This window comes from Geotrypetes seraphini, chromosome 1 (genome assembly GCF_902459505.1).
Source record: "Geotrypetes seraphini chromosome 1, aGeoSer1.1, whole genome shotgun sequence".
Classification (NCBI taxonomy): Eukaryota; Metazoa; Chordata; class Amphibia; order Gymnophiona; family Dermophiidae; genus Geotrypetes; species Geotrypetes seraphini.
In genome coordinates this window covers 306,645,355-306,667,962 of record NC_047084.1, presented here as the reverse complement: position 1 = coordinate 306,667,962, position 22,608 = coordinate 306,645,355, and the positions used below count along the sequence as shown (strand labels likewise).

Sequence of the window (22,608 nt, the reverse complement as noted above, 5' to 3'; positions counted from 1 at the left end):
AGGCTAATTTTACTTTCGTATCTGTTAAATGGTGTGATAAATATTTGAAATATCTGAGGAACAAAATAAACTGGCAAATACCTTAGACAAATATGGTGCTTTTATAATCCAAGGTGAAAGACTTTAAGAACTACAGTTTCCCCTATCATCTTAATGGGGACATATAGAAGCCATCAAAATGACAATAGGGCCTCAAAGTTAACCATGTTTTGAGTTCACTTCCCATAATCTTGCCATCCCAAATACACCATTAAGAGCACTGAGATCTTTGCAGTATTATAGAACAAGTTTACCTTCCATTGCTAGTGCTAGATGGAAATCAACACACATAAATGCCTTTGTGTGGATCACCCCCACCCTTTGGAATCATAAGATTTGCCGCTGCTGGGTCAGACCAGTGGTCCATCATGCTCAGTAGTCCGCTCACGCGGCGGCCCTTAGGTCAAAGACCAGTGCCCTATTTGAGTCTAGCCTTACTTGTGTATGTTCTGTTCCAGTAGGAACTTATCCAACCTTGTCTTGAATCCCTGAAGGGTGATTTCCCATATAACAGCCTCCGGGTGAGCGTTCCAGACCTCAACCACGACTGACCCAGAAGCCTTCCTTCTCTCATTAGAGGGAAGGCTTCCGAGTCAGCCAACCATAGTTTAATAGAAAGATAGGAGGTTTACACTTACTTTTGTTCTTCATCCGTCCCACTGTTCCCTCTCCACCACCACATCCAACATTTTTCTCTCTCTCATTTCTCTCTCTTCCCCAGTATTTCTCTCTCTCTCTCTATGCCCAACTATTCACCACTTCCTTCATTTTCCCATGTGCACCATTTCTCTTTCCCTCTCACTCAGACATCTATGCCCAACAAATCTCCCTTTCTATTCCCTCCCCACCTCAGCATCTCTTTCCCTCACTCTCTCCATTGTTCCATCCTATGTCCCAACATAGACATTCTTTATAGAATCTGGCCCTAAGAGCTCCCATGCTAACCATGCAATATTTGCTTAGTCCATGGCAATGCAGGTGTGCTAACAATCTCTCCTCCCCAAACATGCCCCAGTGCTAAAAAACTAAACGTATTTTTTTTTTTAGCATGTGGGAAGCTGATTTGAAAACTACCACAGTGTATCCCGTGGTAGTGCTTTTTAGCCTATGATATGCATGCAGAGAAGAGCGACTAAAATGGTTAAGGGATTGGAGGAGTTGCTGTACAGTGAGAGATTAGAGAAGATGGGCCTAATCTCCCTTGAAAAGAGGAGACTGAGAGGGGACATGATCAAAACATTCAAGATAATAAAGGGAATAAACTTAGTAGATAAAGACAGGTTGCTCACCCTCTCCAAGGTAGAGAGAACGAGAGGGCACTCTCTAAAGTTAAAAGGGGATAGATTCCGTAAAAGGTAAGGAAGTTCTTCTTCACCCAGAGAGTGGTAGAGAACTGGAATGCTCTTCCGGAGTCTGTTATAAGGGAAAACACCCTCCAGGGATTCAAGACAATTTTGGACAAGTTCCTGCTGAACCAGAACAAACGCAGGTAGGGCTGGTCTCGGTTAGGACACTGGTCTTTGACCTGGGGGCTGCCACGTGAGCGGACTGCTGGGCACGATGGACCACTGGTCTGACCCAGCAGCGGCAATTCTTATGTTCATTAGTGCTTACCGCAACTTAGTAAAAGGATCCCTTCTTTGTATTCCACTTCTCTTTGGTTATCAAATTATTAATGGCCTAAATGAATTTAATATTTTTCCTCAGTGTATCTAAGGAGAAATACTTAGTATATTTGACCTGATGTATTTAAATACCTGATTTCTCAAGGAAAACAACTGACGCTCACTGAACATCTTTCATAAATGTTTGAAAAAACATGGCAAATACATTCTTTGAGAAACATCTTACCAAATATAGGCCTTAGTCTAGCAATGCCGCTAATGTTAATTCATTTGCTCCCCCTTTTACAAAATCACAGAAGCAGTTTTTAGTGCAGACCGGCATGCCGAATGTTCTGTGCTGCTCCCGACGCTCATTGGAACTCTAAGGTTTTGTAAAAGGGGGAGTTGATGAATATGAAAGCAGACATTATACAAAAGGCTAAACAGAAAAATCACACGGTTCGAAACAAAAATATGGAACTTCACCTACTCATGCACAAATCTCAAACCAAATGGAAACTATATAAAAACACACAAAGGCTCATTTTCAAAAAAGAAAGGCATCTTTAAAAAAATGTCATTTACTCACCAAGACATCCAAGTGCCAACTTCCAAATTCTGAAACTGATTTTCTAGACATCTTGCTAGACTTTTAGTCTGCTATGTGTCCACAGTTCAGAGGGGTGTGCTGGAAGTGTGTTTTGGGCGGAATTTGGGCATACGTTGCCCTTGAACGTCTTGTGACAATAATCAAACATTTCCCAAGATGTCCAGGAAGCCATTTAGAGGTCTGGAGCTAGACCTGTTTTAAAAGCATCTAAGTGGCAAAAAGCTGTCCAAATTGACCAGATGACCACTGGAGGGATTAAGGTATAACTTCTACACATTCCCCCAGTGGTCACTGGCCCCCTCCCAACCACCCAAAGATGTGAAACAATACATACCTGTCTCTATAACAGCCTGGTGGGTGGTATAGTGAACTGCTCCCAATGCTCATAGAGATCCTATGATCGTCAGGAGCAGCACGGGCCATTCAACGCGGCTCTCTGCTCTAAAAACTGCGACCGCAGTTTAATAGAAGAGGGGGGATGGTTTCCACATGGTTTGAAATGTATGAATTAGGTGATAAAGTTCCACATTTTTTATTTCATTGCATATGTGACCTTCGCTGAGAAAAGGTGACTACAATCATTAAAAAGAAAAAAAAAGGTTTTAATGAATTCTGGAAGAGCAAACAATTTGTAATACAAAAAATCCAAACCTTACCATTTTATCTGATTTTTTTTTTTAAGATACAGAAGTTCAAACATATAGCGTTGTCAGACTGACTGCGTTTGGACCCATGTTATGAAAAATCAGCCACTTATCCCCTCTTCTACTATACTGCGCTAGCGGTTTTAGCGCTGGGAGCCATGCCGAATGACCTGCGCAGCTCCCAACGCTCATAAGAACTCTATGAGTATCAGGAGCAGTGCGGGCCATTCAGCGCGGCTCCCTGTGCTAAAACCGCTACCGCGGTTTAGTAGAAGAGGGGGGTTAGTATTTTGGATCCACTACTGTAGTCACCTTTTTCCAGAGATGGTCACATACATATAATAAAATTGCACAAATCTGTCACCAAACTTCCTGAAATAAAGTCCATAAATAGATTTATTTTCCTGTTGTGAATAAACTCCCTAATGATGCCTATGTTAAATACACATACCAATTCAGGCATATTTGAAAGTGCCATGTACTGTGCCTCATGGATGATAGTTATGTTAAAGGTTGCTTTTTTGTTGGGCTCATCAAAGCAAGGGAATGACTTCCGCGCATCTGTTGGTTCATGATCTGTAGCTGCTATGCTCCTAGAGAATTTAACAACAAAAAAAAGCTCAGAAGTGAATATTCTTTAAGCAACCATGTGAAGCAAAACAAAATGATTTGTCATTAAAATCCAAACAAGGACAAACGGAGAATTCTAGCTCAGAAACATGTGCACAGACCAGATATACTGTGGATATAACCCATGCTTTCTCTAAGGATTGGCCAGATGTGTGCAAATTCATTTTTTTTTCATACAAGCAACAAGTTCGAAAAACCAACAATTTTCCAGATTTGCAAGTATTTTTGTGAGCAACCAAACTCTGTGAGCAACACTCTTAGAATGCACTGTATGAACAATTGCTCAAATGCACCGCTTAGGGGGAACATAGAGTAGGATACAACACAATCTTATCCCCAAGATGTTGGGAAAATGTCATTAGTGGGATATAGTAACTAAGAGGTACATAACTGAAAAAAAAAAGTCTAAAAACCCGCCTAAATCGGCACTTGGATGATCAAAAAGACAGGTCGTTCAAGTACCGATAATCGAACTGGGTTTTAGATGTATCTAAAACCAGCTTAGGCCTTTACATTGTCTCTGTGCGCCCAGAACAAGAAGGGGAATTTTTGGAGGAGTGGGTAAGGTGAGAGCAACCTCTCCCCCTGCCCCCATGATTGCAGCAGGAGGGATGCCCAGTCCCTCCTGTCCAAAGCCGCCACGACCCCCCCGAATGATTTCTGGCAGGAGAGATGCCCAATCTCTCCTGCTGACACTCCCGAACCCTCCCGCAATCTTTACAGCAGGATAGATGTCTAATCCCTCCTGCCTCAATCCCTCAAACCCTCCCGCAATCTTCTCCCGCAGGAGAGCTGCCCAATCCCTCCTACCGTGATCCCCCGAACGTTCCCGCAATCTTCCCTGGCAGGTGAGATGCCCAATCCTTCCCGCCACAATCCCCCAACCCTCCCACAGCCATAGGGATGCCTAGTCCCTATTGCCAACAACCTCCACCCCCCAAAGGTTGCCCACCCAGACACCCCAAGGCCACCCCCACCCGGACTCCCCTGCCATCCCCACCTAGGCCCCTCCTATGGTGGCTAAGGGATCTGGCCAATCGGAATCTAAAACCAATCCAAGTGCATCCCTGAATGCATTGGGATATGGGCCAAAGATTCTGGTTGGCTCAGGTGCCTAAGGCCCCTCCTACAGGAGGGGCCTTAAGTGCCTGGGCCAATCAGGGCCTTAGGCCTCTCCCCAGGGCATCCCAAGATGCTCCAGGAAGGGGCAGGCCTGCCATTCCATTGAAGGCAGGCCTGCTGGCCAGATGCAGACAGAAGCCTTCCGTCCATCCATCTAAAACAGGTTAGAGGGGGGTCCAGGTGGGGTTAGGGGGGACCAGGCAAGGGTGTTCCTGATGGGAGTGGAAGGTCTGGGTGGTGGTGTCCTGGTGGGGGTCAAGGTGGAGGTGGCCTTGGGGGGTCCAGTGAGGGTGGCCTTGGGGGATCTGGGTGGGCAACCTTTGGGAGGTGGGGGGTGTCGGCAGGAGGGACTAGGCATTCCTCCTGCCAGAGAACTTACAGGGGGGTAGAGGTGTCAGCAGGAGGGACTGGGCATCCTTCCTGCCACAATGCTTACGGGTGGGGGGTTTCACGAAGGATCACAGCATGAGGGATTGGGCATCTCTCCTGCTAAGGAAAATTGTGAGAGGGTTTGGGAGTGTCAGCAGGAGAGATTGGGCATCTCTCCTGCCGTAATTATTGCAGGGGGGGGATGCTCAGGTGTGGTGGCAGGAGAGACAGACGCCGGTTAGAGAATTGTGCTTTTAAGCGAAAGACTGGTCCCTCCCACGCCTTAAAGGTATTGTTTAGGACTTGGGCAATTTTTTTTTTTTTTTTTTTAGAATAGGGCTTAAAGGTAGACTTAGTGGCGGTCTGGGTGATTAAACTCCTGAACATACAGGTAGGCCATTCTCAGGGGGGAAAAAACCTACATTTTGGACATTTTATTCAAGAATGGACATTTCCCTGCTGCGTACTTTGGGTACCTAGGTCCTTAGGCTTTTTTTTTATTATTATGCCCCTCCACATGTCCCATTTTGCTGACATCAGAGTCCTGTTTTTCAGTCTGGCCATGCATGAAAAATAACAGTTTAGTTGGATATTGAGTTACGAGATAGATAACTGGGTTGTAGGTTAACATGAGGATCACTTGGTCACTTGCCTACCTTGAGTGAAGGTGGCAGACCTCATGTGTCACTTAGCTGCTACAATCTTCTTTCTGAAGACCTCAGACAGCTTTTGATCTCACCATGGTGTTCACTCCCACCGCAGCAGTTATGAGCACACCAAACTAAATGTATGAGGTTTCAGTAGGGCAAACCTCCTTCAAAATGCTGAGTAACAATGATCTAATCATGTGCACCTGATGTAATACACCTGTGTGTGATTTGAGCCACTTTAAGTGGGAGGATATGTGGGGGTGTCCTAATTTATTCCTCAGTTAGATTACACATTTTTGTAGATATCTTTTGTTTCATGAGTAAATCAAGGAAAAGTTTTGTTGTCTACCTGCAATTGTAGCATGATATGATTAATTTTGCTGGAGATACAGGAGTTAAATTATTTAATTTTGCTGGAGTTAAATTATAAATTTACTGCCTGAACCAAGAAATGATTTCTAACTTGGATTCTGTGAGTCTGATGGATCTGCCTTCAGACATTGTCACACCTATTCAGTGGAAAACAAAAGCATGGCTCGGTGTACCAGTAAAGCACAGTTACTTACCGTAACAGGTGTTATCCAGGGACAGCAGGCAGATATTCTTGACTGATGGGTGACGGCACCGACGGAGCCCCGGTACGGACACTTTTAGAGTGATTGCACTCTAAGAACTTGGAAAGTTCTGGAGACCGCACCGCGCATGCGCGAGTGCCTTCCCGCCCGACCCCGACGCGCGGTCCCTCAGTTAAGATAAGCCAGCTAAGAAGCCAACCCGGGGAGGTGGGTGGGACGCAAGAATATCTGCCTGCTGTCCCTGGATAACACCTGTTACGGTAAGTAACTGTGCTTTATCCCAGGACAAGCAGGCAGCATATTCTTGACTGATGGGTGACCTCCTAGCTAACAAAAAGAGGGATGGAGGGAAGGTTGGCCATTAGGAAAACAAATTTTGTAAAACAGATTGGCCGAAATGTCCATCCCGTCTGGAGAAAGCATCCAGACAGTAATGAGATGTAAAAGTATGGACTGAGGACCACGTAGCAGCTTTGCAGATTTCCTCAATGGCGTGGAACGAAGGAAAGCTACAGATGCTGCCATAGCTCTAATTCTATGTGCCGTGACAGAACCTTCCAGTGTCAGTCCGGACTGAGCATAGCAGAATGAAATGCACGCAGCAAGCCAATTAGATAGCGTACGCTTAGAAACAGGACGTCTCAATTTATTCGGATCAAAGGACAGAAAAAGTTGGGGAGATGATCTGTGGGGCTTAGTGCGATCTAAATAGAAAGCTAAAGCCCGCTTACAATCCAAAGTATGAAGAGCCTGTTCTCCAGGATGGGAGTGAGGTTTAGGGAAAAAAACAGGTAGAACAATAGATTGGTTGAGATGGAACTCAGAAATAACCTTAGGGAGAAACTTTGGATGTGTACGTAGAACCACCTTGTCGTGATGAAAGACAGTGAAAGGTGGATCAGAAACTAGTGCATGTAGCTCACTGACCCTCCTGGCAGAGGTGAGAGCAATAAGAAAAAGTACCTTCCAAGTAAGAAACTTGAAAGAGGTAGTAGCCAAGGGTTCGAATGGAGGCTTCATCAAGGCGGAAAGAACCACGTTCAGATCCCAGATCACCGGAGGTGCTTTGAGAGGTGGTTTCAGATTGAAAAGACCTCGCATGAATCTGGAGACCAGGGGATGAGCTGAAAGGAGTTTCCCCTGGACCGGCTCATGAAAGGCCGTAATGGCACTGAGATGAACTCTGATGGAAGTAGACTTGAGACCAGAAGTAGACAGAGAAAGCAGATAATCCAATAGAGGTTCCACTGCAAGAGACTTGGGGTCATGATGATGTAGGAGACACCAAGAAGAAAACCTCGTCCACTTTTGATGGTAACATTGTAGAGTGGCTGGTTTCCTGGATGCGTCCAGGATGGAGCGAACAGGCTGAGACAGCAAAAGATCAGTTGAAGTCAGCCCGAGAGATACCAAGCTGTCAGGTGTAGAGACTGCAGGTTGGGATGGAGGAGGGTTTCCTGATCCTGTGTAAGCAGAGAAGGAAACAGTGGAAGTAGAAATGGATCCCTGGAACTGAGTTGAAGTAGAAGGGAGAACCAATGTTGTCTGGGCCACCTTGGAGCTATCAGGATCATGGTGGCCCGTTCCCTCTTTAGTTTGAACAAGGTCCGAAGCATGAGAGGCAGAGGAGGGAAAGCATAAAGGAATAGATTGGACCAATCCAGAAGAAATGCATCCGCTGCCAGACGGTGAGGAGAGTAAAGTCTGGAGCAGAATTGGGGCAACTGATGATTGTGAGGAGCTGCAAAAAGGTCCACCTGAGGAGTGCCCCATTGTGCAAAGATGGACTGTAGAGTCGATGGGTCGAGAGTCCATTCGTGGGGTTGGAGAACTCTGCTGAGCTTGTCCGCTAGGAAGTTCTGTTCTCCTTGAATATAAATCGCTTTCAGGAATAAGCGGCGCGAGGATGCCCAAGACCAGATTTTCTGGGCTTCCTGGCATAAGAGGCGAGAGCCCGTTCCCCCTTGCTTGTTGATGTAGTACATGGCCACTTGGTTGTCTGTGCAAAGTAGAAGGACTTGAGGAAATAGAAGGTGTTGGAAGGCCTTGAGGGCATAGAACATTGCCCTGAGTTCCAGGAAATTGATGTGATGCTTCTTTTCCTGGGGAGTCCAAAGGCCCTGAGTTTGGAACTCGTTCAGATGGGCTCCCCATGCATAAGGGGAGGCGTCGGTGGTGATGACCAGATGATGAGGAGGCAGATGGAACAGAAGGCCCCTGGAGAGATTTGAGGATATCAACCACCATTGCAGAGACTGACGAAGAGACGATGTCACAGATATGTGTCGTGAGCAAGAGTCTGTCGCTTGAGACCACTGAAGAGCCAGGGTCCATTGGGGAGTGCGCAGGTGAAGCCGTGCCAGGGGTGTGACATGAACTGTGGAGGCCATGTGACCCAAGAGAATCATCATCTGCTTTGCCGAAATGGAGTGCTGGGAGAGCACCTGCTGACAGAGCGATTGGAGGTTGTGAAGACGGTTGTCCGGCAAGAAAGCTCTCATCTGGACCGTGTCCAGTACCGCTCCAATGAATTGAAGTCTCTGCGTAGGCAGAAGGTGAGACTTGGGTATATTGATTTCGAACCCCAGTAGTTGTAGAAAAAAGATGGTCTGGTTGGTGGCCAGAAGAACAGTCTGAGATGAAATGGCCTTGATTAACCAATCGTCCAGGTAGGGAAAAACCTGAAGGTGGTGGGAGCGTAGAAACGCTGCCACCACTACCAGACATTTTGTGAACACTCTTGGAGAGGAGGCAAGACCGAAGGGGAGCACTCTGTATTGGTAATGACAGTGATTTATCATGAAGCGAAGGTACTGTCTGGAGGCCGGATGAATTGGAATGTGAGTGTAGGCCTCTTTGAGATCGAGAGAGCATAGCCAGTCGTTGTGATCGAGGAGAGGATAAAGCGTAGCTAGAGATAGCATCTTGAATTTTTCTTTGACCAAACATTTGTTTAGATCTCGCAGATCTAGAATTGGTCTGAGGTCTCCTGTTTTCTTGGGGACTAGAAAATACCGGGAGTAGAATCCTTGCCCTCTTTGGTCCAGAGGAACTTCCTCTATGGCGTTCAGAAGTAGGAGGGACTGAACCTCCTGACAAAGGAGGGCAGATTGAGGAGTGTGCAAAGCAGACTCTTTTGGTAGACTTTGGCCCGGAAGGGTGTGAAAGTTGAGAGAGTAGCCGTGGCGGATGATGTTGAGGACCCACTGGTCCGAAGTGATAACTTCCCACCGGCTGAGAAAGAAAGACAGTCGTCCTCCTATCGGTTGAGGGAGGAGAGGAGATGGTTGAACGCTGGCTATGCCCTCGAGTATTAAGTCAAAAGGGCTGGGTCGATTTTTGTGGAGGAGGCTGCTTAGCTGGTTGTTGCTGCTGAGGCCTAGGTGTTTGCCGCTGCTGTTGACGCTGCCTCCTAGGTTGTTGAGTGGAAGGCTGCAAGGGGCGAGCCACAAAACGCCTCTGATAGGCCGTTTGCTGTCTGAATGGCCTAGAAGGTGGAGGTTTCTTCTTGGTCTTAAGAAGGGTATCCCAGCGGGTTTCATGAGCCGAGAGCTTCTGGGTCGTTGAGTCCATAGAATCTCCGAACAGCTCATCCCCCAAACATGGGGCATTAGCCAACCGGTCTTGATGATTAACATCAAGCTCAGAGACTCTGAGCCAAGCCAAACGGCGCATGGCTACAGATATGGCTGTTGCTCTAGAGGTAAGCTCAAAAGTGTCATATATAGATCTTACCATGAATTTCCTGAGCTGGAAAAGAGCTGAAGAGCACTGATGAAAAGCCTCACGATTCCCCACAGGAAGGTACTGCTCAAAGGAAGCCATGGTGGTAAGGAGATGCTTTAAATAAAACGAAAAATGAAAAGCATAGTTACCAGAACGATTAGCAAGCATCGCATTCTGGTAAAGTCGCTTACCGAATTTGTCCATGGCTTTACCCTCTCTGCCAGGAGGGACAGAGGCATAGACACTAGCTCCTAAGGACTTCTTGAGGGTGGATTCTACAAGAAGAGACTCATGAGAAAGCTGTGGTTTATCAAAACCAGGAATAGGGATTACTTTATAAAGGGAATCCAATTTGCGAGGGGCTCCCGGGATAGTAAGAGGAGTCTCCAGATTCTTGTAAAAGGTCTCCCTCAGGATGTCATGTAAAGGGAGTTTCAAGAATTCCTTTGGAGGCTGGTCAAAATCAAGAGCGTCCAGAAAAGCTTTGGACTTTTTAGACTCAGCCTCCAAAGGAATAGAAAGAGATTCACACATATCTCTTAAAAAAGAAGAGAAAGAGGTGGAATCAGGTTTGGAGGAAATATCCTGCAGAACAGGCTCGTCTTCCTCTGATGAACACTCCCCTTCTGACTGAAGAGGTTCTTCAGAGTCGCCCCACAGATCAGGGTCTCGAACATGGGGACCACGGTCCCGAGACTCAGGGGTGGATGGTTCTCGGTGTCGGGACTTCTGCACCGACTTACCCGACCTCACCGACGCGGTACCGGGCGATGTTATCGGTCGCACCGGAGCCGATGTCTGTACCGATTGATGATGAGACCTAGGCTCCGGTGCGAGGACAGGCATCGATGCCGATGAGGTCAAGTGTACCGGTACCGAAGGAGTGGATGGTGACACTACAGACTGTTCCACGATCGGTACCGGTTGCTCAGTGGGGACCGATACCGGAGGGCTCGGTGTCAGGAGAGCTGGAAGGAGTTGTTTGAGCTGTTCCTTCAGCTGTACCTGCAAGATGGCCGCAATGCGATCATCAAGTGAGGGCACCGGTACCGCTTTTTTCTTCTGCGGTACCTGCGGTGCCGCTCGACGCCCCGGAGATGAGGAGCCCGATGTCGAGGGACTCACCTCAATAGGGGCGGAGCGCTTCCGCTGGCGCCTCACGGTCGGCAGGATTGGGCTCTCTGCAATGGAGACCGGAGGACGTTCCAGCGGGGAAGGCTTCTTAGCCGGCTTACCTGCATGCTGCGACGCCGACGCGGTATCGCGTGGCGTCGATGAGGTGGGTGCCGACGAAACAGGTACCGAGACCGGCGCCGAAGACACGGGGTCGGACATGTCGGTGCCGAAAAGCAGTCTCTGTTGTATCTGTCGATTTTTAAGAGTCCGCTTTTTCAAAGTGGCGCAGCGGGTGCAGGTAGAGGCCTGATGTTCCGGACCCAGACACTGAAGGCACCAGTTGTGCGGGTCTGTCAGGGAAATAGGCCGTGCACACCGCTGGCACTTCTTGAACCCGGGCTGGGGGGGCATGAACGTAAAAACGGCTTCTGCCAAATCGAAGGCCGAGGCCTCGATGATGGCAGTAGGCCCCGCCGGGTCAAATCAAAAAACTTGACAAAAACGAGAGAAAATGTTTTTTTTTTTTTTTTTTTTTTAAAGAAAAAGGAAAGGGCAAAAAGAACCCGAAAAAGTTTACGCGAGCGGGAAGGCGAATGAAAAAAATATTTCAACAGCCGTTGAAAATGCGACTTCTTAGCTCCGCGGAAACTAAGAAACTGAGGGACCGCGCGTCGGGGTCGGGCGGGAAGGCACTCGCGCATGCGCGGTGCGGTCTCCAGAACTTTCCAAGTTCTTAGAGTGCAATCACTCTAAAGTGTCCGTACCGGGGCTCCGTCGGTGCCGTCACCCATCAGTCAAGAATATGCTGCCTGCTTGTCCTGGGATAAAAGGAACTACCCCAGTCTGTAAAAACAATACTCAGCATCTTAAGCCACTCAGACAAAATTTAATCAGATGACATCATCCACATGGAAACAGAGGAAACGATTGGACTGCTCAGTGATTGGATGTAATGCCAGCCTCAGGGAGGAGACATAGCCCCTGAGTTCCTGCCTTGGGATTGGACAATTGTTCCTGGATTCTGGTGCCTCATAGAACCAGATTTCAGTCCACCAACATCTATAAAACCAGACGATTCACCCATGTTCTCTTTTTCCCTCGGACCAGCATGTCTCTCTTTCTCTTCTCTCCAACTAAAGGACTTCTCAACCAGCAAGGCCTACATTGTGAGTAACTTTTGAACACAGCTAAACTAATCATTCTGCTTTAGCAATATCTTGTCTTGTGGCACAATTTCTCTTTGTTTAAAGATCCTATCTGCAACCTGCTCTACCTGCCTGATTTTATAATTAATTCTGCTCTGTAAGAAATAAATTTTCATTTGGATTGCAAATGTTCTGAATCTCGGTCCTAAAAAAAAAATATATATATATATATATATATTATAGAGCTAAGTTTTAACAGGCAGGGCTTTTCCCAGATTAAAATTTCTTTATAAAATATATTCCTCTCATTTAAGATGATATATTTTATTGGTGGATAATTATCCTAATAATAAATTCATTAATATGATTACATCACTTTCTTTTCCAGAGATAAATTTAAAAAAAGATTTGACATTGATATGTGAACATTTCTTAAGAAAGAACTGAATATTTCACGGGGTGTCCTAATTTTTTCACATGACTGTATGTGGAAAAGGTTAAAAGGGAGATGACAAGAAGAGTGAGTGGGATCTTTAGCACACGCTAAATCGGATAGCGTGCCCTAGTACAAGGACCCCATAGTCTTGAAATTATTATGAAACTCTAAACCTCCAAGAACTGAAGTGACCAATATTCTCTGGAGGCATCAATTTTCCTGATTTCAAAAATTATCATACTTCTTATATCCTTAATAAAGGTTTTCACTGGTATCCAAGTACTGATAGGGATTATACCTGTACTTGGATATCATTAGAAAATGTCCTAAGAAGGGATACTCCTTTATTTGTATTATCAAACATGTCTGCTTTATCTAAATGTACTATTTCACATGTTATACCTTTTACATACATAAGAACATAAGAACATAAGAAATGCCTTCTCCGGATCAGACCTAGGTCCATCTAGTCCGGCGATCCGCACACGCGGAGGCCCATTTAGGTACTCCTTTATGGAGACCCGGTTTTCCCATATCCCTCAATATGATTAGCAAGAAGGTATGAATCCAACTTGCGTTTGAAACCCAGAACAGTAGTCTCCATCACAACCTCTTCCGGGAGAGCATTCCAAGTGCCCACCACTCGTTGTACGAAACAGAATTTTCCGATGTTAGTCCTGAACCTGCTGCCGCTCAGTTTCAGGCTATGACCTCTTGTCCATGTCACATCTGAAAATGTTAGTAATGCTAACATACCCAGCTCCCCAAACATCATATTTGCAAATTATTTAAAATGAGACTCCTCATTCCTGGATTAAGAGACTGTATACAGGGGTTCCAAATTGCCAAAAAATGTTTCCTTTGACAATTTTTATAAGCACCCTCTTATAAAATTACCCCCCCCCCCCATTGATTTTCTAAAGAGGACATGGCCACCATTGCAACCCGTGCGTGTTTCGGCCTAATCGGCATAGTTGAGCAAATGTCTACCTGTCTCTTCAGGCACTTTCTATGATATGGTCATTTGGAACAATTCATCTATTCTAATTGATAAATCTCCAATTAATTAGTCTATATGGAAAAAGAGTAACATATGGTATCTAAGTCAATTATTAACTAACTAGTGTTTTAGCCCGTTACATTAACGGGTGCTAGAGTAGATGGCTGTCTGTCTGGGTTTTTTTCTTTTAATTTGTCTCTCTCTCCTTGGACGCTGTCATTCTTTCTGTCTGTGTCTTTCCCTGGCCCCCTGTCTGTCTATCTTTATTTCTAACTCTATCCTCTTCCCTCAATCCTGCATATGGCCTTTTTTCTTTCTCCTCCCCACTTCCTTCCAACATCTGCTCCCCCTGTCCTCCACACTTCCATTCGGTGTGTCTCCCTCTCTCTACCTCTTCCATCTACTGTTCACCCTCTGTCTTGCCCCTCTCTTCTCTTTCCATCCAGTGTCCGCCCTCTCTCTCTCTGTTCCATATGGCCTCTCTCCATCTCCTCCTTCCTTTTCCCTTGATCTGGCATACCTTCCTCCTTCCCTCCAAGCCATTCTCTCCCCCTCTGCTCCCTTTCCTCATTTAACTACTTCATTGGTCAGCAGCAGCATTCACAATTCATTTCTGTTGCTGGCTTCAGGTCTTTCTCTCTGGCCGGTCCTGTCTTAATGAAAACAGGAAGTAGGCAAGACCAGCCAGAGAGGAAGGGCTGAAGCCAGCAACAGCAGCGAATTGTAAACGCTGCTGTTGCCTGAAGCACCCGAGGCAGACGCTTCTCTCCCAGCGAGATGACTTTAATATCAAACCTCCCTCCAGCGTTGGCAGCCGCAGCACGCTAAACAGGCTGCTTCGGGCTTTCTCCTGCAGTTGAGTCCCTCTGTCGCAGTCTGATGATGTCATCAGTGACGCAGCAGAGGGACTCAACTGCAGGAGAAAGCCCGAAGCAGCCTGTTTAGCGTGCTGCGGCTGCCAACGCTGGAGGGAGGTTTGATATTAAAGTCATCTCGCTGGGAGAGAAGCGTCTGCCTCGGGTGCTTCAGGCAACAGCAGCGTTTACAATTCGCTGCTGTTGCTGGCTTCAGCCCTTCCTCTCTGGCGGGAGGTTTGTGCCGGTATGTCCCTCCCCCTCCAGTAGTGTGCAGCTCTTTGCACGGCGCATCCTCTCACGATCCTGGGTCGGCCACACGCTTGTGCTGGGGACTCGTACAGTCCAGTCCTTCCAGCGAGTGTAGGGAAGTGCTGGGGATTCGCGCATGCGCACTCATGCGGCCACGGAACTACTGATCATGGAAGCATACAAATAGGAGTGCGCATGCGCGAGTTAGCCTTTTATTATATAGGATGGTACTTTAAAAACCTTTGACCAATTGAAAGAAGAATTTTACCTACCCGGTTCTCAATTTTAAAAAATGGTATCAACTCTCACATGTGCTACTAATTCAACATTTACCTAACAACTTATATTATTCAAGTTCACTTGACTCTTATGTTTACATGTCCTCTTATCGAGTTTACATGTCCTTTTACGGAGCATCCTGTATTTATAAGACTTCACAACTTTAAAAAAACCTAAAAATATTTCTGTATTGACACTCAAAAAGTTTGTGAAAAAGATCTAGAATCAACTTTATCTCGTCATCATTTGAGCATATTTTGGTCACTGGGTTCCAGATCCTCTTGCTCCTCTGCAATTGCACAACCGTTATTCTTTCTCCAGCACTGTGTATTGTGGACAACAAGGATAGGCAAATTATGCAACTCTGCAAATTCTGACTTATGTTGGTAATCTCGCAAGAAAGTTGGTGCTTTTGTATAAAGAACAGAACACTCCTGAACCCTGTGCTCTTATGAGCCCCAGAGAGTACATTGTTTGGGAACGATTTATTGATGACCACATAAGAATCAACAAGCAAAAAATGGAAGGAAGTTGGTGCTTTTATGCATCAAATTAATTATGATGGGAATCTTCAAAAGGTTTGGACTGACAGTCTAAAATGCAAGCTTTTCTTAAATTTGAGAACTCTCTTTCCCCTGGACATGTGGAGAGGTATTTTTGATAGTGCGTCTAAGTCCGATTTTGGGCATATCCTGCAAGACATCCAAATATCAGAATGGGGAAACATTCATTTTCTAAACCGCTAGACGTCCAATTTTTTTTATTTTTTTGAAAATTACCATTTGAGTGTGGGAGGGGCCAGCATAGTAATGGATTGGTCACATTGGCATCTCAATAGAGCAGTGGGGCACCATAGAGAGCACTGTTGTGAACTTCATACAAATGGTGTCAGATGTATATCTCACCAAAACCCCCTTATAATTTATGGTGAGCACTGCCCCCCCCAAAAAAAAAAAAAATAAAAAACTTACTATACCCACCTGTGTATCACCCCAATAGCACTTATGGCTGCAGGTGGCACCTATAGGGAATTATAGTAGGGTTTGGGTGGGTTTTGATGGGCTCATACTTAATACCATAGATGTTGAGGTTAGAGTAGCTTATGGGCCTGGGCCCTCCTCTCTATGGTTCTCTAGCCCATCCACCAGATAACTCTACACACCTGATGCTCTACTAGGCTTCCCCATAATGGATGCTGCTGTTCTAGAGCCTAGTATGTACCTTTTTGTTCTGATTTTTGTGTGGTGGAAAGGGAACAGTGAGCACTGGGGAGTGTCTTACCTTGATGCATGCAGTGATTATCTGCTCATTTTGGGCACCTAACACTTAGACACTTCTAAAACAGGTCTACCTCCAAATGTTTAAGTTCCGTCCAAGACGCCTTGCAAAACATTTGATCACTGCTGCAAGACATCCAAGTCTAACCCACTCTTATGCATGCCCAAAGCCCATCCATAACATGCTTCCACCCATGCCCATCTTGAGCTCCAAACACACAGAGGCTGGGACACCTTGCTAGATGTCCAGAAATGCGGTTTCGATTATCCGCACAGGGACCATCCTGGTGATTAGGACGTCCAAGTTTATAATTTTTTTTATTATGAGCCCCATAATCTGTAAGTCATTGGCTCTTACTACACCTCTCTCAGAAGAAGACAAGCTCTTTTTGATGGTCATTGGTAAGGCCCCATTCGGAGTATTGTGTTCAGTTTTGGAGACCGTATCTGGCGAAGGACGTAAGAAGACTTGAGGCGGTCTAGAGGAGGGTGACGAAAATGATAGGAGGCTTGCACCAGAAGACGTATGAGGAGAGACTGGAAGCCCTGAATATGTATACCCTAGAGGAAAGGAGGGACAGGGGAGATATGATTCAGACGTTCAAATATTTGAAGGGTATTAACGTAGAACAAAATCTTTTCCAGAGAAAGGAAAATGGTAAAATCAGAGGACATAATTTGAGGTTGAGGGGTTGTAGATTCAAGAGCAATGTTAGGAAATTCTACTTTACGGAGAGGGTGGTGGATGCCTGGAATGCGCTCCCGAGAGAGGTGGTGGAGAGTAAAACTGTGACTGAGTTCAAAGAAGCATGGGATGAACACAGAGGATCTAGAATCAGAAAATAATATTAAATATTGAACTAAGGCCAGTTCAATGGGCAGACTTGCAAGGTCTGTGTCTGTGTATGGCCATTTGGTGGGGGATGGGCTGGGGAGGGCTTCAATGGCTGGGAGGGTGTAGATGGGCTGGAGTAGGTTTTAACAGAGATTTCGGCAGTAGGAACCCAAGCACAGTACCGGGTAGAGCTTTGGATTCTTGCCAGAAATAGCTAAGAAAAAATTAAAAAATTTAAATTGAATCAGGTTGGACAGACTGGATGGACCATTCGGGTCTTTATCTGCTATCATCTACTATGTTATGTTACTATGCGCATGTGCTGGAACTGGGTTTTGAGATATATATATATATATATAAATGAAGATAACCTTTCCTATAACTCTTTAAATTATTGTGTGGAAATCAGAAAATGGAAGTCTTTAGACAATTATCTCTCATAACTCAGAAACAAATTTCTTTATTCAATCTTTGATACTTTATTATATACAAGCATGTATACGTTTATTGTTCTCTTTATGTTTCTGCATTTTTTTTGTATTGTAACATTTATAATTCAATAAATATTTAAAACAAAAAAAAAAGAAAAGCACTAGGGAGCTGGATTAAAAACGTGTAATTTAAAACACCCCACATAGATTAGAGAAGAACGTACCTGAGGCTTCCGTTTTCTACGTAGGTGGTCCTGTAGAAGCCGACCAGGCTTCCGTCGAGCCTGCCGTCGAACCACAGGGTCAGCTGGAAGATGCCAGGCTGCAGCACCTCCTCTGCTTCCAGCACTACGTACTCATTGGGCAGGTACTGGAAGCAGCTGTGCACCGGCACGAGGCGGCCCGTGCTCGCTTCCACGAGAGACGGCTTGAGACTGAGGCGCGTCTCGCGCAGATGCAGCCACAGGTGGCGCGTGGCGCGCTCCAGGCGCACGTCGATGCTCACCGAGCCCCCGTAGGCGTCCTCGTCCATGTACACTCTCAACTTCAGGTCGTAGTGCTGCGGGATAATAAAGTCGGGCAGGCGGAAATTTTTCCAGTCCCCCTGGTTGTTAGTGCTTGGAGGGCAAGGGGAAGTGCCTTGGGGAGGGGTGGGAGAGGGGGGCTCCGCGGATGTCGAGGGGGGCTCCGTGGATGTCGAGGGGGGCTCCGCGGATGTCGAGGGGGGCTCCGCGGAAGGCGGCGGGCAGGGCTTCGGTTGGGTGAGCCCCACCCCCAGCCCCACCGCTAGCCCAACCACGACCACCGTGGCACAAATCAGTGCCACGTGCTTGCCCCGCACACAGTAGCGCTTGGTCTTCCACCCTTCGTCGGAATCCATCGCCAGTCTTTCCATTCCTCTGTGCCAACTCTTCTCAGGATCTGCCCTGCAAAAGTAGCTAAAACCAAGTAAACTGTACTGAAAGGCAAATCCTCGCGGCCGATTTGTATATCCGTTTCTTCTGGAGTGTTTTTTTTTTGCCTCTGTTTCTCGGTATGATGCTCGGCTCGAACTTGCAGCAAGCCCTGGAGCACAAAAGGAGGCGAGACGAGGCTCCCAGCTGTGGAGGGAGCATGCAGGCTGCTAAGAGGGCTGGCGGTGTTCTCTTTGCTTCTTTTATAAATACCGCATCTTGATTCCCTCCCCCTGGCTTTCAGTGCTGAGTTAACCATAAATCGGTGGTGCAGTGTTATCAGTAATCGTGGATGATCACATGTTAAGACTGTCAGCAACTTTGAAGTTGGAGAGTGGAGCACACAAAGGAAGGGGTAGCAACTGAACACTTCCATCTTCTGCCTGCCCTTTAGGTGCGGATTACCTATATTGCACTTGACCTTACATTTTGCAGTAGTTATGCTAAGGAATTTTGATCTTAACCCTTTCAGGACCAAGGGACATATTTGTCCCATAACTTTAAAATCCTATAAATTTTGATTGGGATAGTCTACAGTTCTAAATTTGATATGTACAGATTCCATAGGATACTGCCTTTATGTAAACAAACTGGTTCCGACATTCATTCATTAGCGTCGTTGCCAGATTGACGAGAAGATTCACTTGCCACACTGTCCATAAGCCAGAAGTGTGATTTAAAAAAAAAAAAATAATGATATTTCACAAAAAAAATCAATTTTTTGGCATCTGCAAGCCCTTTTTACCATAAAATGTCATCAAAACCACAAAAATTGGCCTACGATCCTTATGGTCCTGAAAGGGTTAAACATTTGGGTTATTGTCCCTGTACAGTTTAATGATTGCCTTTTTTAACGAGTGTGTTATGGATATGGAAAAGTTGCTGCTGAAGTCGTTTAAATAATGTTTTAATTTTGAAACCTGTGTATGGAGTCTTGCAAGTCTTGTCAAGTGAGTGTTGACAGAACTTCCCTGATGTAGCTCCTAAGTGGATTTCAGAGTGTAGGGGCTCCTCACCCCTTTTCTCTGGGTCCATGTTGGGCAGAGAAAACAAGTTTTCAAAGATCTTACCTCTGGAAATTCTTCTTACTCATGTTCTTAGTCAGCTTTGCCACTCCCAAGAAATAAGCTATCCATTTTCTAATAAATAAGTTTGCTAGTAAAGTCTCTAGGGCAGTATAACAGAAAAAAAAAATTCATACAAGCCAAGAACACAGACAGGATACACAGCACAATAAAGGGACAATTCTGTAACCTAGAACTAACATGTATGCACACATTGCCAAACAGGTCCCCCCGCTCCCAAGATGAAATATGCCTCAAAACACCCCCTGGTTGTGCCCTTCAACTGTAAACCGCCAAATGAGGTTCCTACTTCCACTTTATACTGAGCCATTGGAATCGACTGCCCCCACGGATCAGATCCCTCAACTTTAGGAAAGCAATAAAAACATACCTCTCACCTAACTCCCCTGCCCATGACCGATAGATTCCAAAGAAATGTACAGTATATTGGTACTAGATCTAGGTATGTGTCCCATTAGGATAAAAACTCAGATTGAAAAAATCTTGCACTTTAGCTATGACAATTTCAACCTGTAAACTGTATATTATGTATGCAGTACTCCCCCGATATTCGCGGGGGTTCCATTCCAGGAATACGATTTTACATCTGGGGAGGCAGCTGGAGAGGCAGGAGGGGGAAGCTGGAGCGCCGGCGAGTGAAGGAAATCACTCGCGGTATGCTCCAACCGCCTCTTCCTTTGACACGCAGCTCCTGATTGGTGAGGCCCGACTTTAGTGCAGGAAGAGGCGGTCGGAGCATACCGCGAGTGATTTCCTTCACTCGCTGGCGCTCCAGCTGCCTTCTCCTGCTTCCCCTTCATGGTCAGAAAATAACGTGAATGACCGTGACCACGGACCACAAAATCGCGGGGGGAACACTATTGGTATTAAATCCCTAGTATGTGTCAAGTTAGGATAAAAACTTGTATTGTAATTATGGCAAATTATAACCTATCTATATATATAAAATCGGAGGTATGTATGTGTGTATGTATGTGTGTGTGTATGTGCCGCGATCACGCAAAAACGGCTTGACCGATTTGAACGAAACTTGGTATGCAGATCCCTCACTACCTGGGATGATATGTTCTGGGGGTCTCGTGGCTCACCTGCACACGTGGGCGGAGCTACAAACAGAAATTCAGATTTCACCCATTCATGTCAATGGAAAAAATGTAAAAAGCTGCCAACGCAAAAACGGCTTGCCCGATTTAAACGAAACTTGCAACACATCTTCCTTTTCAGTTTAAGAGATTGCAAATTCCAGTGAGACTTGCATTCTCTATCACAATCAACAAATCACAGGGACAGACTATTACATACTGTGGAGTGGATTTAAGATCCCCCTGTTTTTCCCATGGACAACTCTATGTTGCTTGCTCAAGGGTGGGTTTCACCCAAGAATTTATATGTTCTTGCTCCTGGAGGTGAAACTAAAAATGTTGTTTATAATCAAGTTGTGTGTTAGTTGTATTGTATTCATTTTGTCAAATATTTCACATTATAATTTGAATATTGTACTTTTTATAAAGCTGTAAAAAAATAATTTCATTCACCACTATAAAATATTTTTATTTGAATCCATTTACAGTGTTATTGCTATAATTAAATACCCGTGCAACGCCGGGGCATCAGCTAGTTAACTGTATATTATGTATGTTTAACCTGTAACTCATTCTGAGCTCTTTGGGGAGAATGGGAAAGAAACAAATTTAATTAATTAATTAGGCTGAAGTCATTAAATTGTGCACAAATTTGGGCACTGGAAAAAAATAAGCACTAAGCGCTATTCTATAAACGGTATTAGTTCTTTTCTTAACTTCTTTTGATGTTTTAGTGTTATAAACCCCTTTGAACTGCCAGTTAGAAAAGGCGGTTTAACAAGAATATATAATACTAATGCTCCGAGCTGGGCCCCATTTATAGAATAGCGCTTGGGGCTGATTCTGGAAGCAGCGTCTGCCCCTGTAGGTGCCCACAAAATGGGCACCTGCTGCATGCCAATCACGGACAGGTGCCGCTGCCAGAATTACAGTGAGCCAGGGACCCTAGGCGCCAGGAACGTAGGTCAGGGTTTAACAAGGCTGCATTTCCCGTCCGAATCATGGCCACTGTGAAACATCTGATCAACAATTTTCAAGCAAGCACGCTTTGGCACATGGAAAGACAGGCATTGATGACTCAGAAGGAGCCGATTCTTTCCGGATGCAGCTGAATATTTAATTACAGATGAGAAACTGCCCCTATCGCAAGGGTAAAAATGTGGATGAGAAGAGGTTATTCTGGCATGCCCTGCCACAAAACACTCAAATCTTTAAATACGAAGACCAGATGCCTGATAGAAAGATAAGGGAGAGTAACATAGTAACATAGTAGATGACGGCAGATAAAGACCCGAAAGGTCCATCCAGTCTGCCCAACCTGATTCAATTTTAAAATTTTTTTTTTTTTTTTCTTCTTCTTAGCTATTTCTGGGCAAGAATCCAAAGCTTTACCCGGTACTATGCTTGGGTTCCACCTTCCGAAATCTCTGTTAAGACTTACTCCAGCCCATCTACACCCTCCCAGCCATTGAAGCCCTCCCCTGCCCATCCTCTACCAACGGCCATACACAGACACAGACCGTGCAAGTCTGCCCAGTAACTGGCCTTAGTTCAATATTTAATATTATTTTCTGATCTAAATCTTCTGTGTTCATCCCACGCTTCTTTGAACTCAGTCACAGTTTTACTCTCCACCACCTCTCTCGGGAGCGCATTCCAGGCATCCACTACCCTCTCCGTAAAGTAGAATTTCCTAACATTGCCTTTGAATCTACCACCCTTCAACCTCAAATTATGTCCTCTGGTTTTACCATTTTCCTTTCTCTGAAAAAGATTTTGTTCTACGTTAATACCCTTCAAGTATTTGAACGTCTGAATCATATCTCCCCTGTCTCTCCTTTCCTCCAGGGTATACATATTCAGGGCTTCCAGTCTCTCCTCATACGTCTTCTGG

At 45.5% G+C, this 22,608-nt stretch overlaps 1 protein-coding gene across 2 annotated transcripts in view; it reads right to left on the bottom strand.

Annotated features, from left to right (window-relative positions):
- Window positions 1-18,768, bottom strand: part of ENPEP (glutamyl aminopeptidase) — a 96,574-nt gene extending 77,806 nt beyond the window's left edge. Inside the window, exons 1-2 of one of the 2 annotated variants that reach the window (XR_004540394.1) lie at window positions 17,819-18,764; window positions 3,349-3,490 (exon numbers count right to left, since the gene is read on the bottom strand). Coding sequence is in view for 1 of the 2 variants with exons in the window: in XM_033955510.1 (XP_033811401.1) it covers window positions 3,349-3,490; window positions 17,819-18,489 (813 nt within the window). In the remaining variant the exon portion in view is untranslated. Of the gene's footprint in view, window positions 1-3,348; window positions 3,491-17,818 lie in introns of both variants that reach the window. The other variant, XM_033955510.1, reaches the window with a different exon arrangement.
- Between the last annotated feature and the right edge of the window lie 3,840 nt (window positions 18,769-22,608).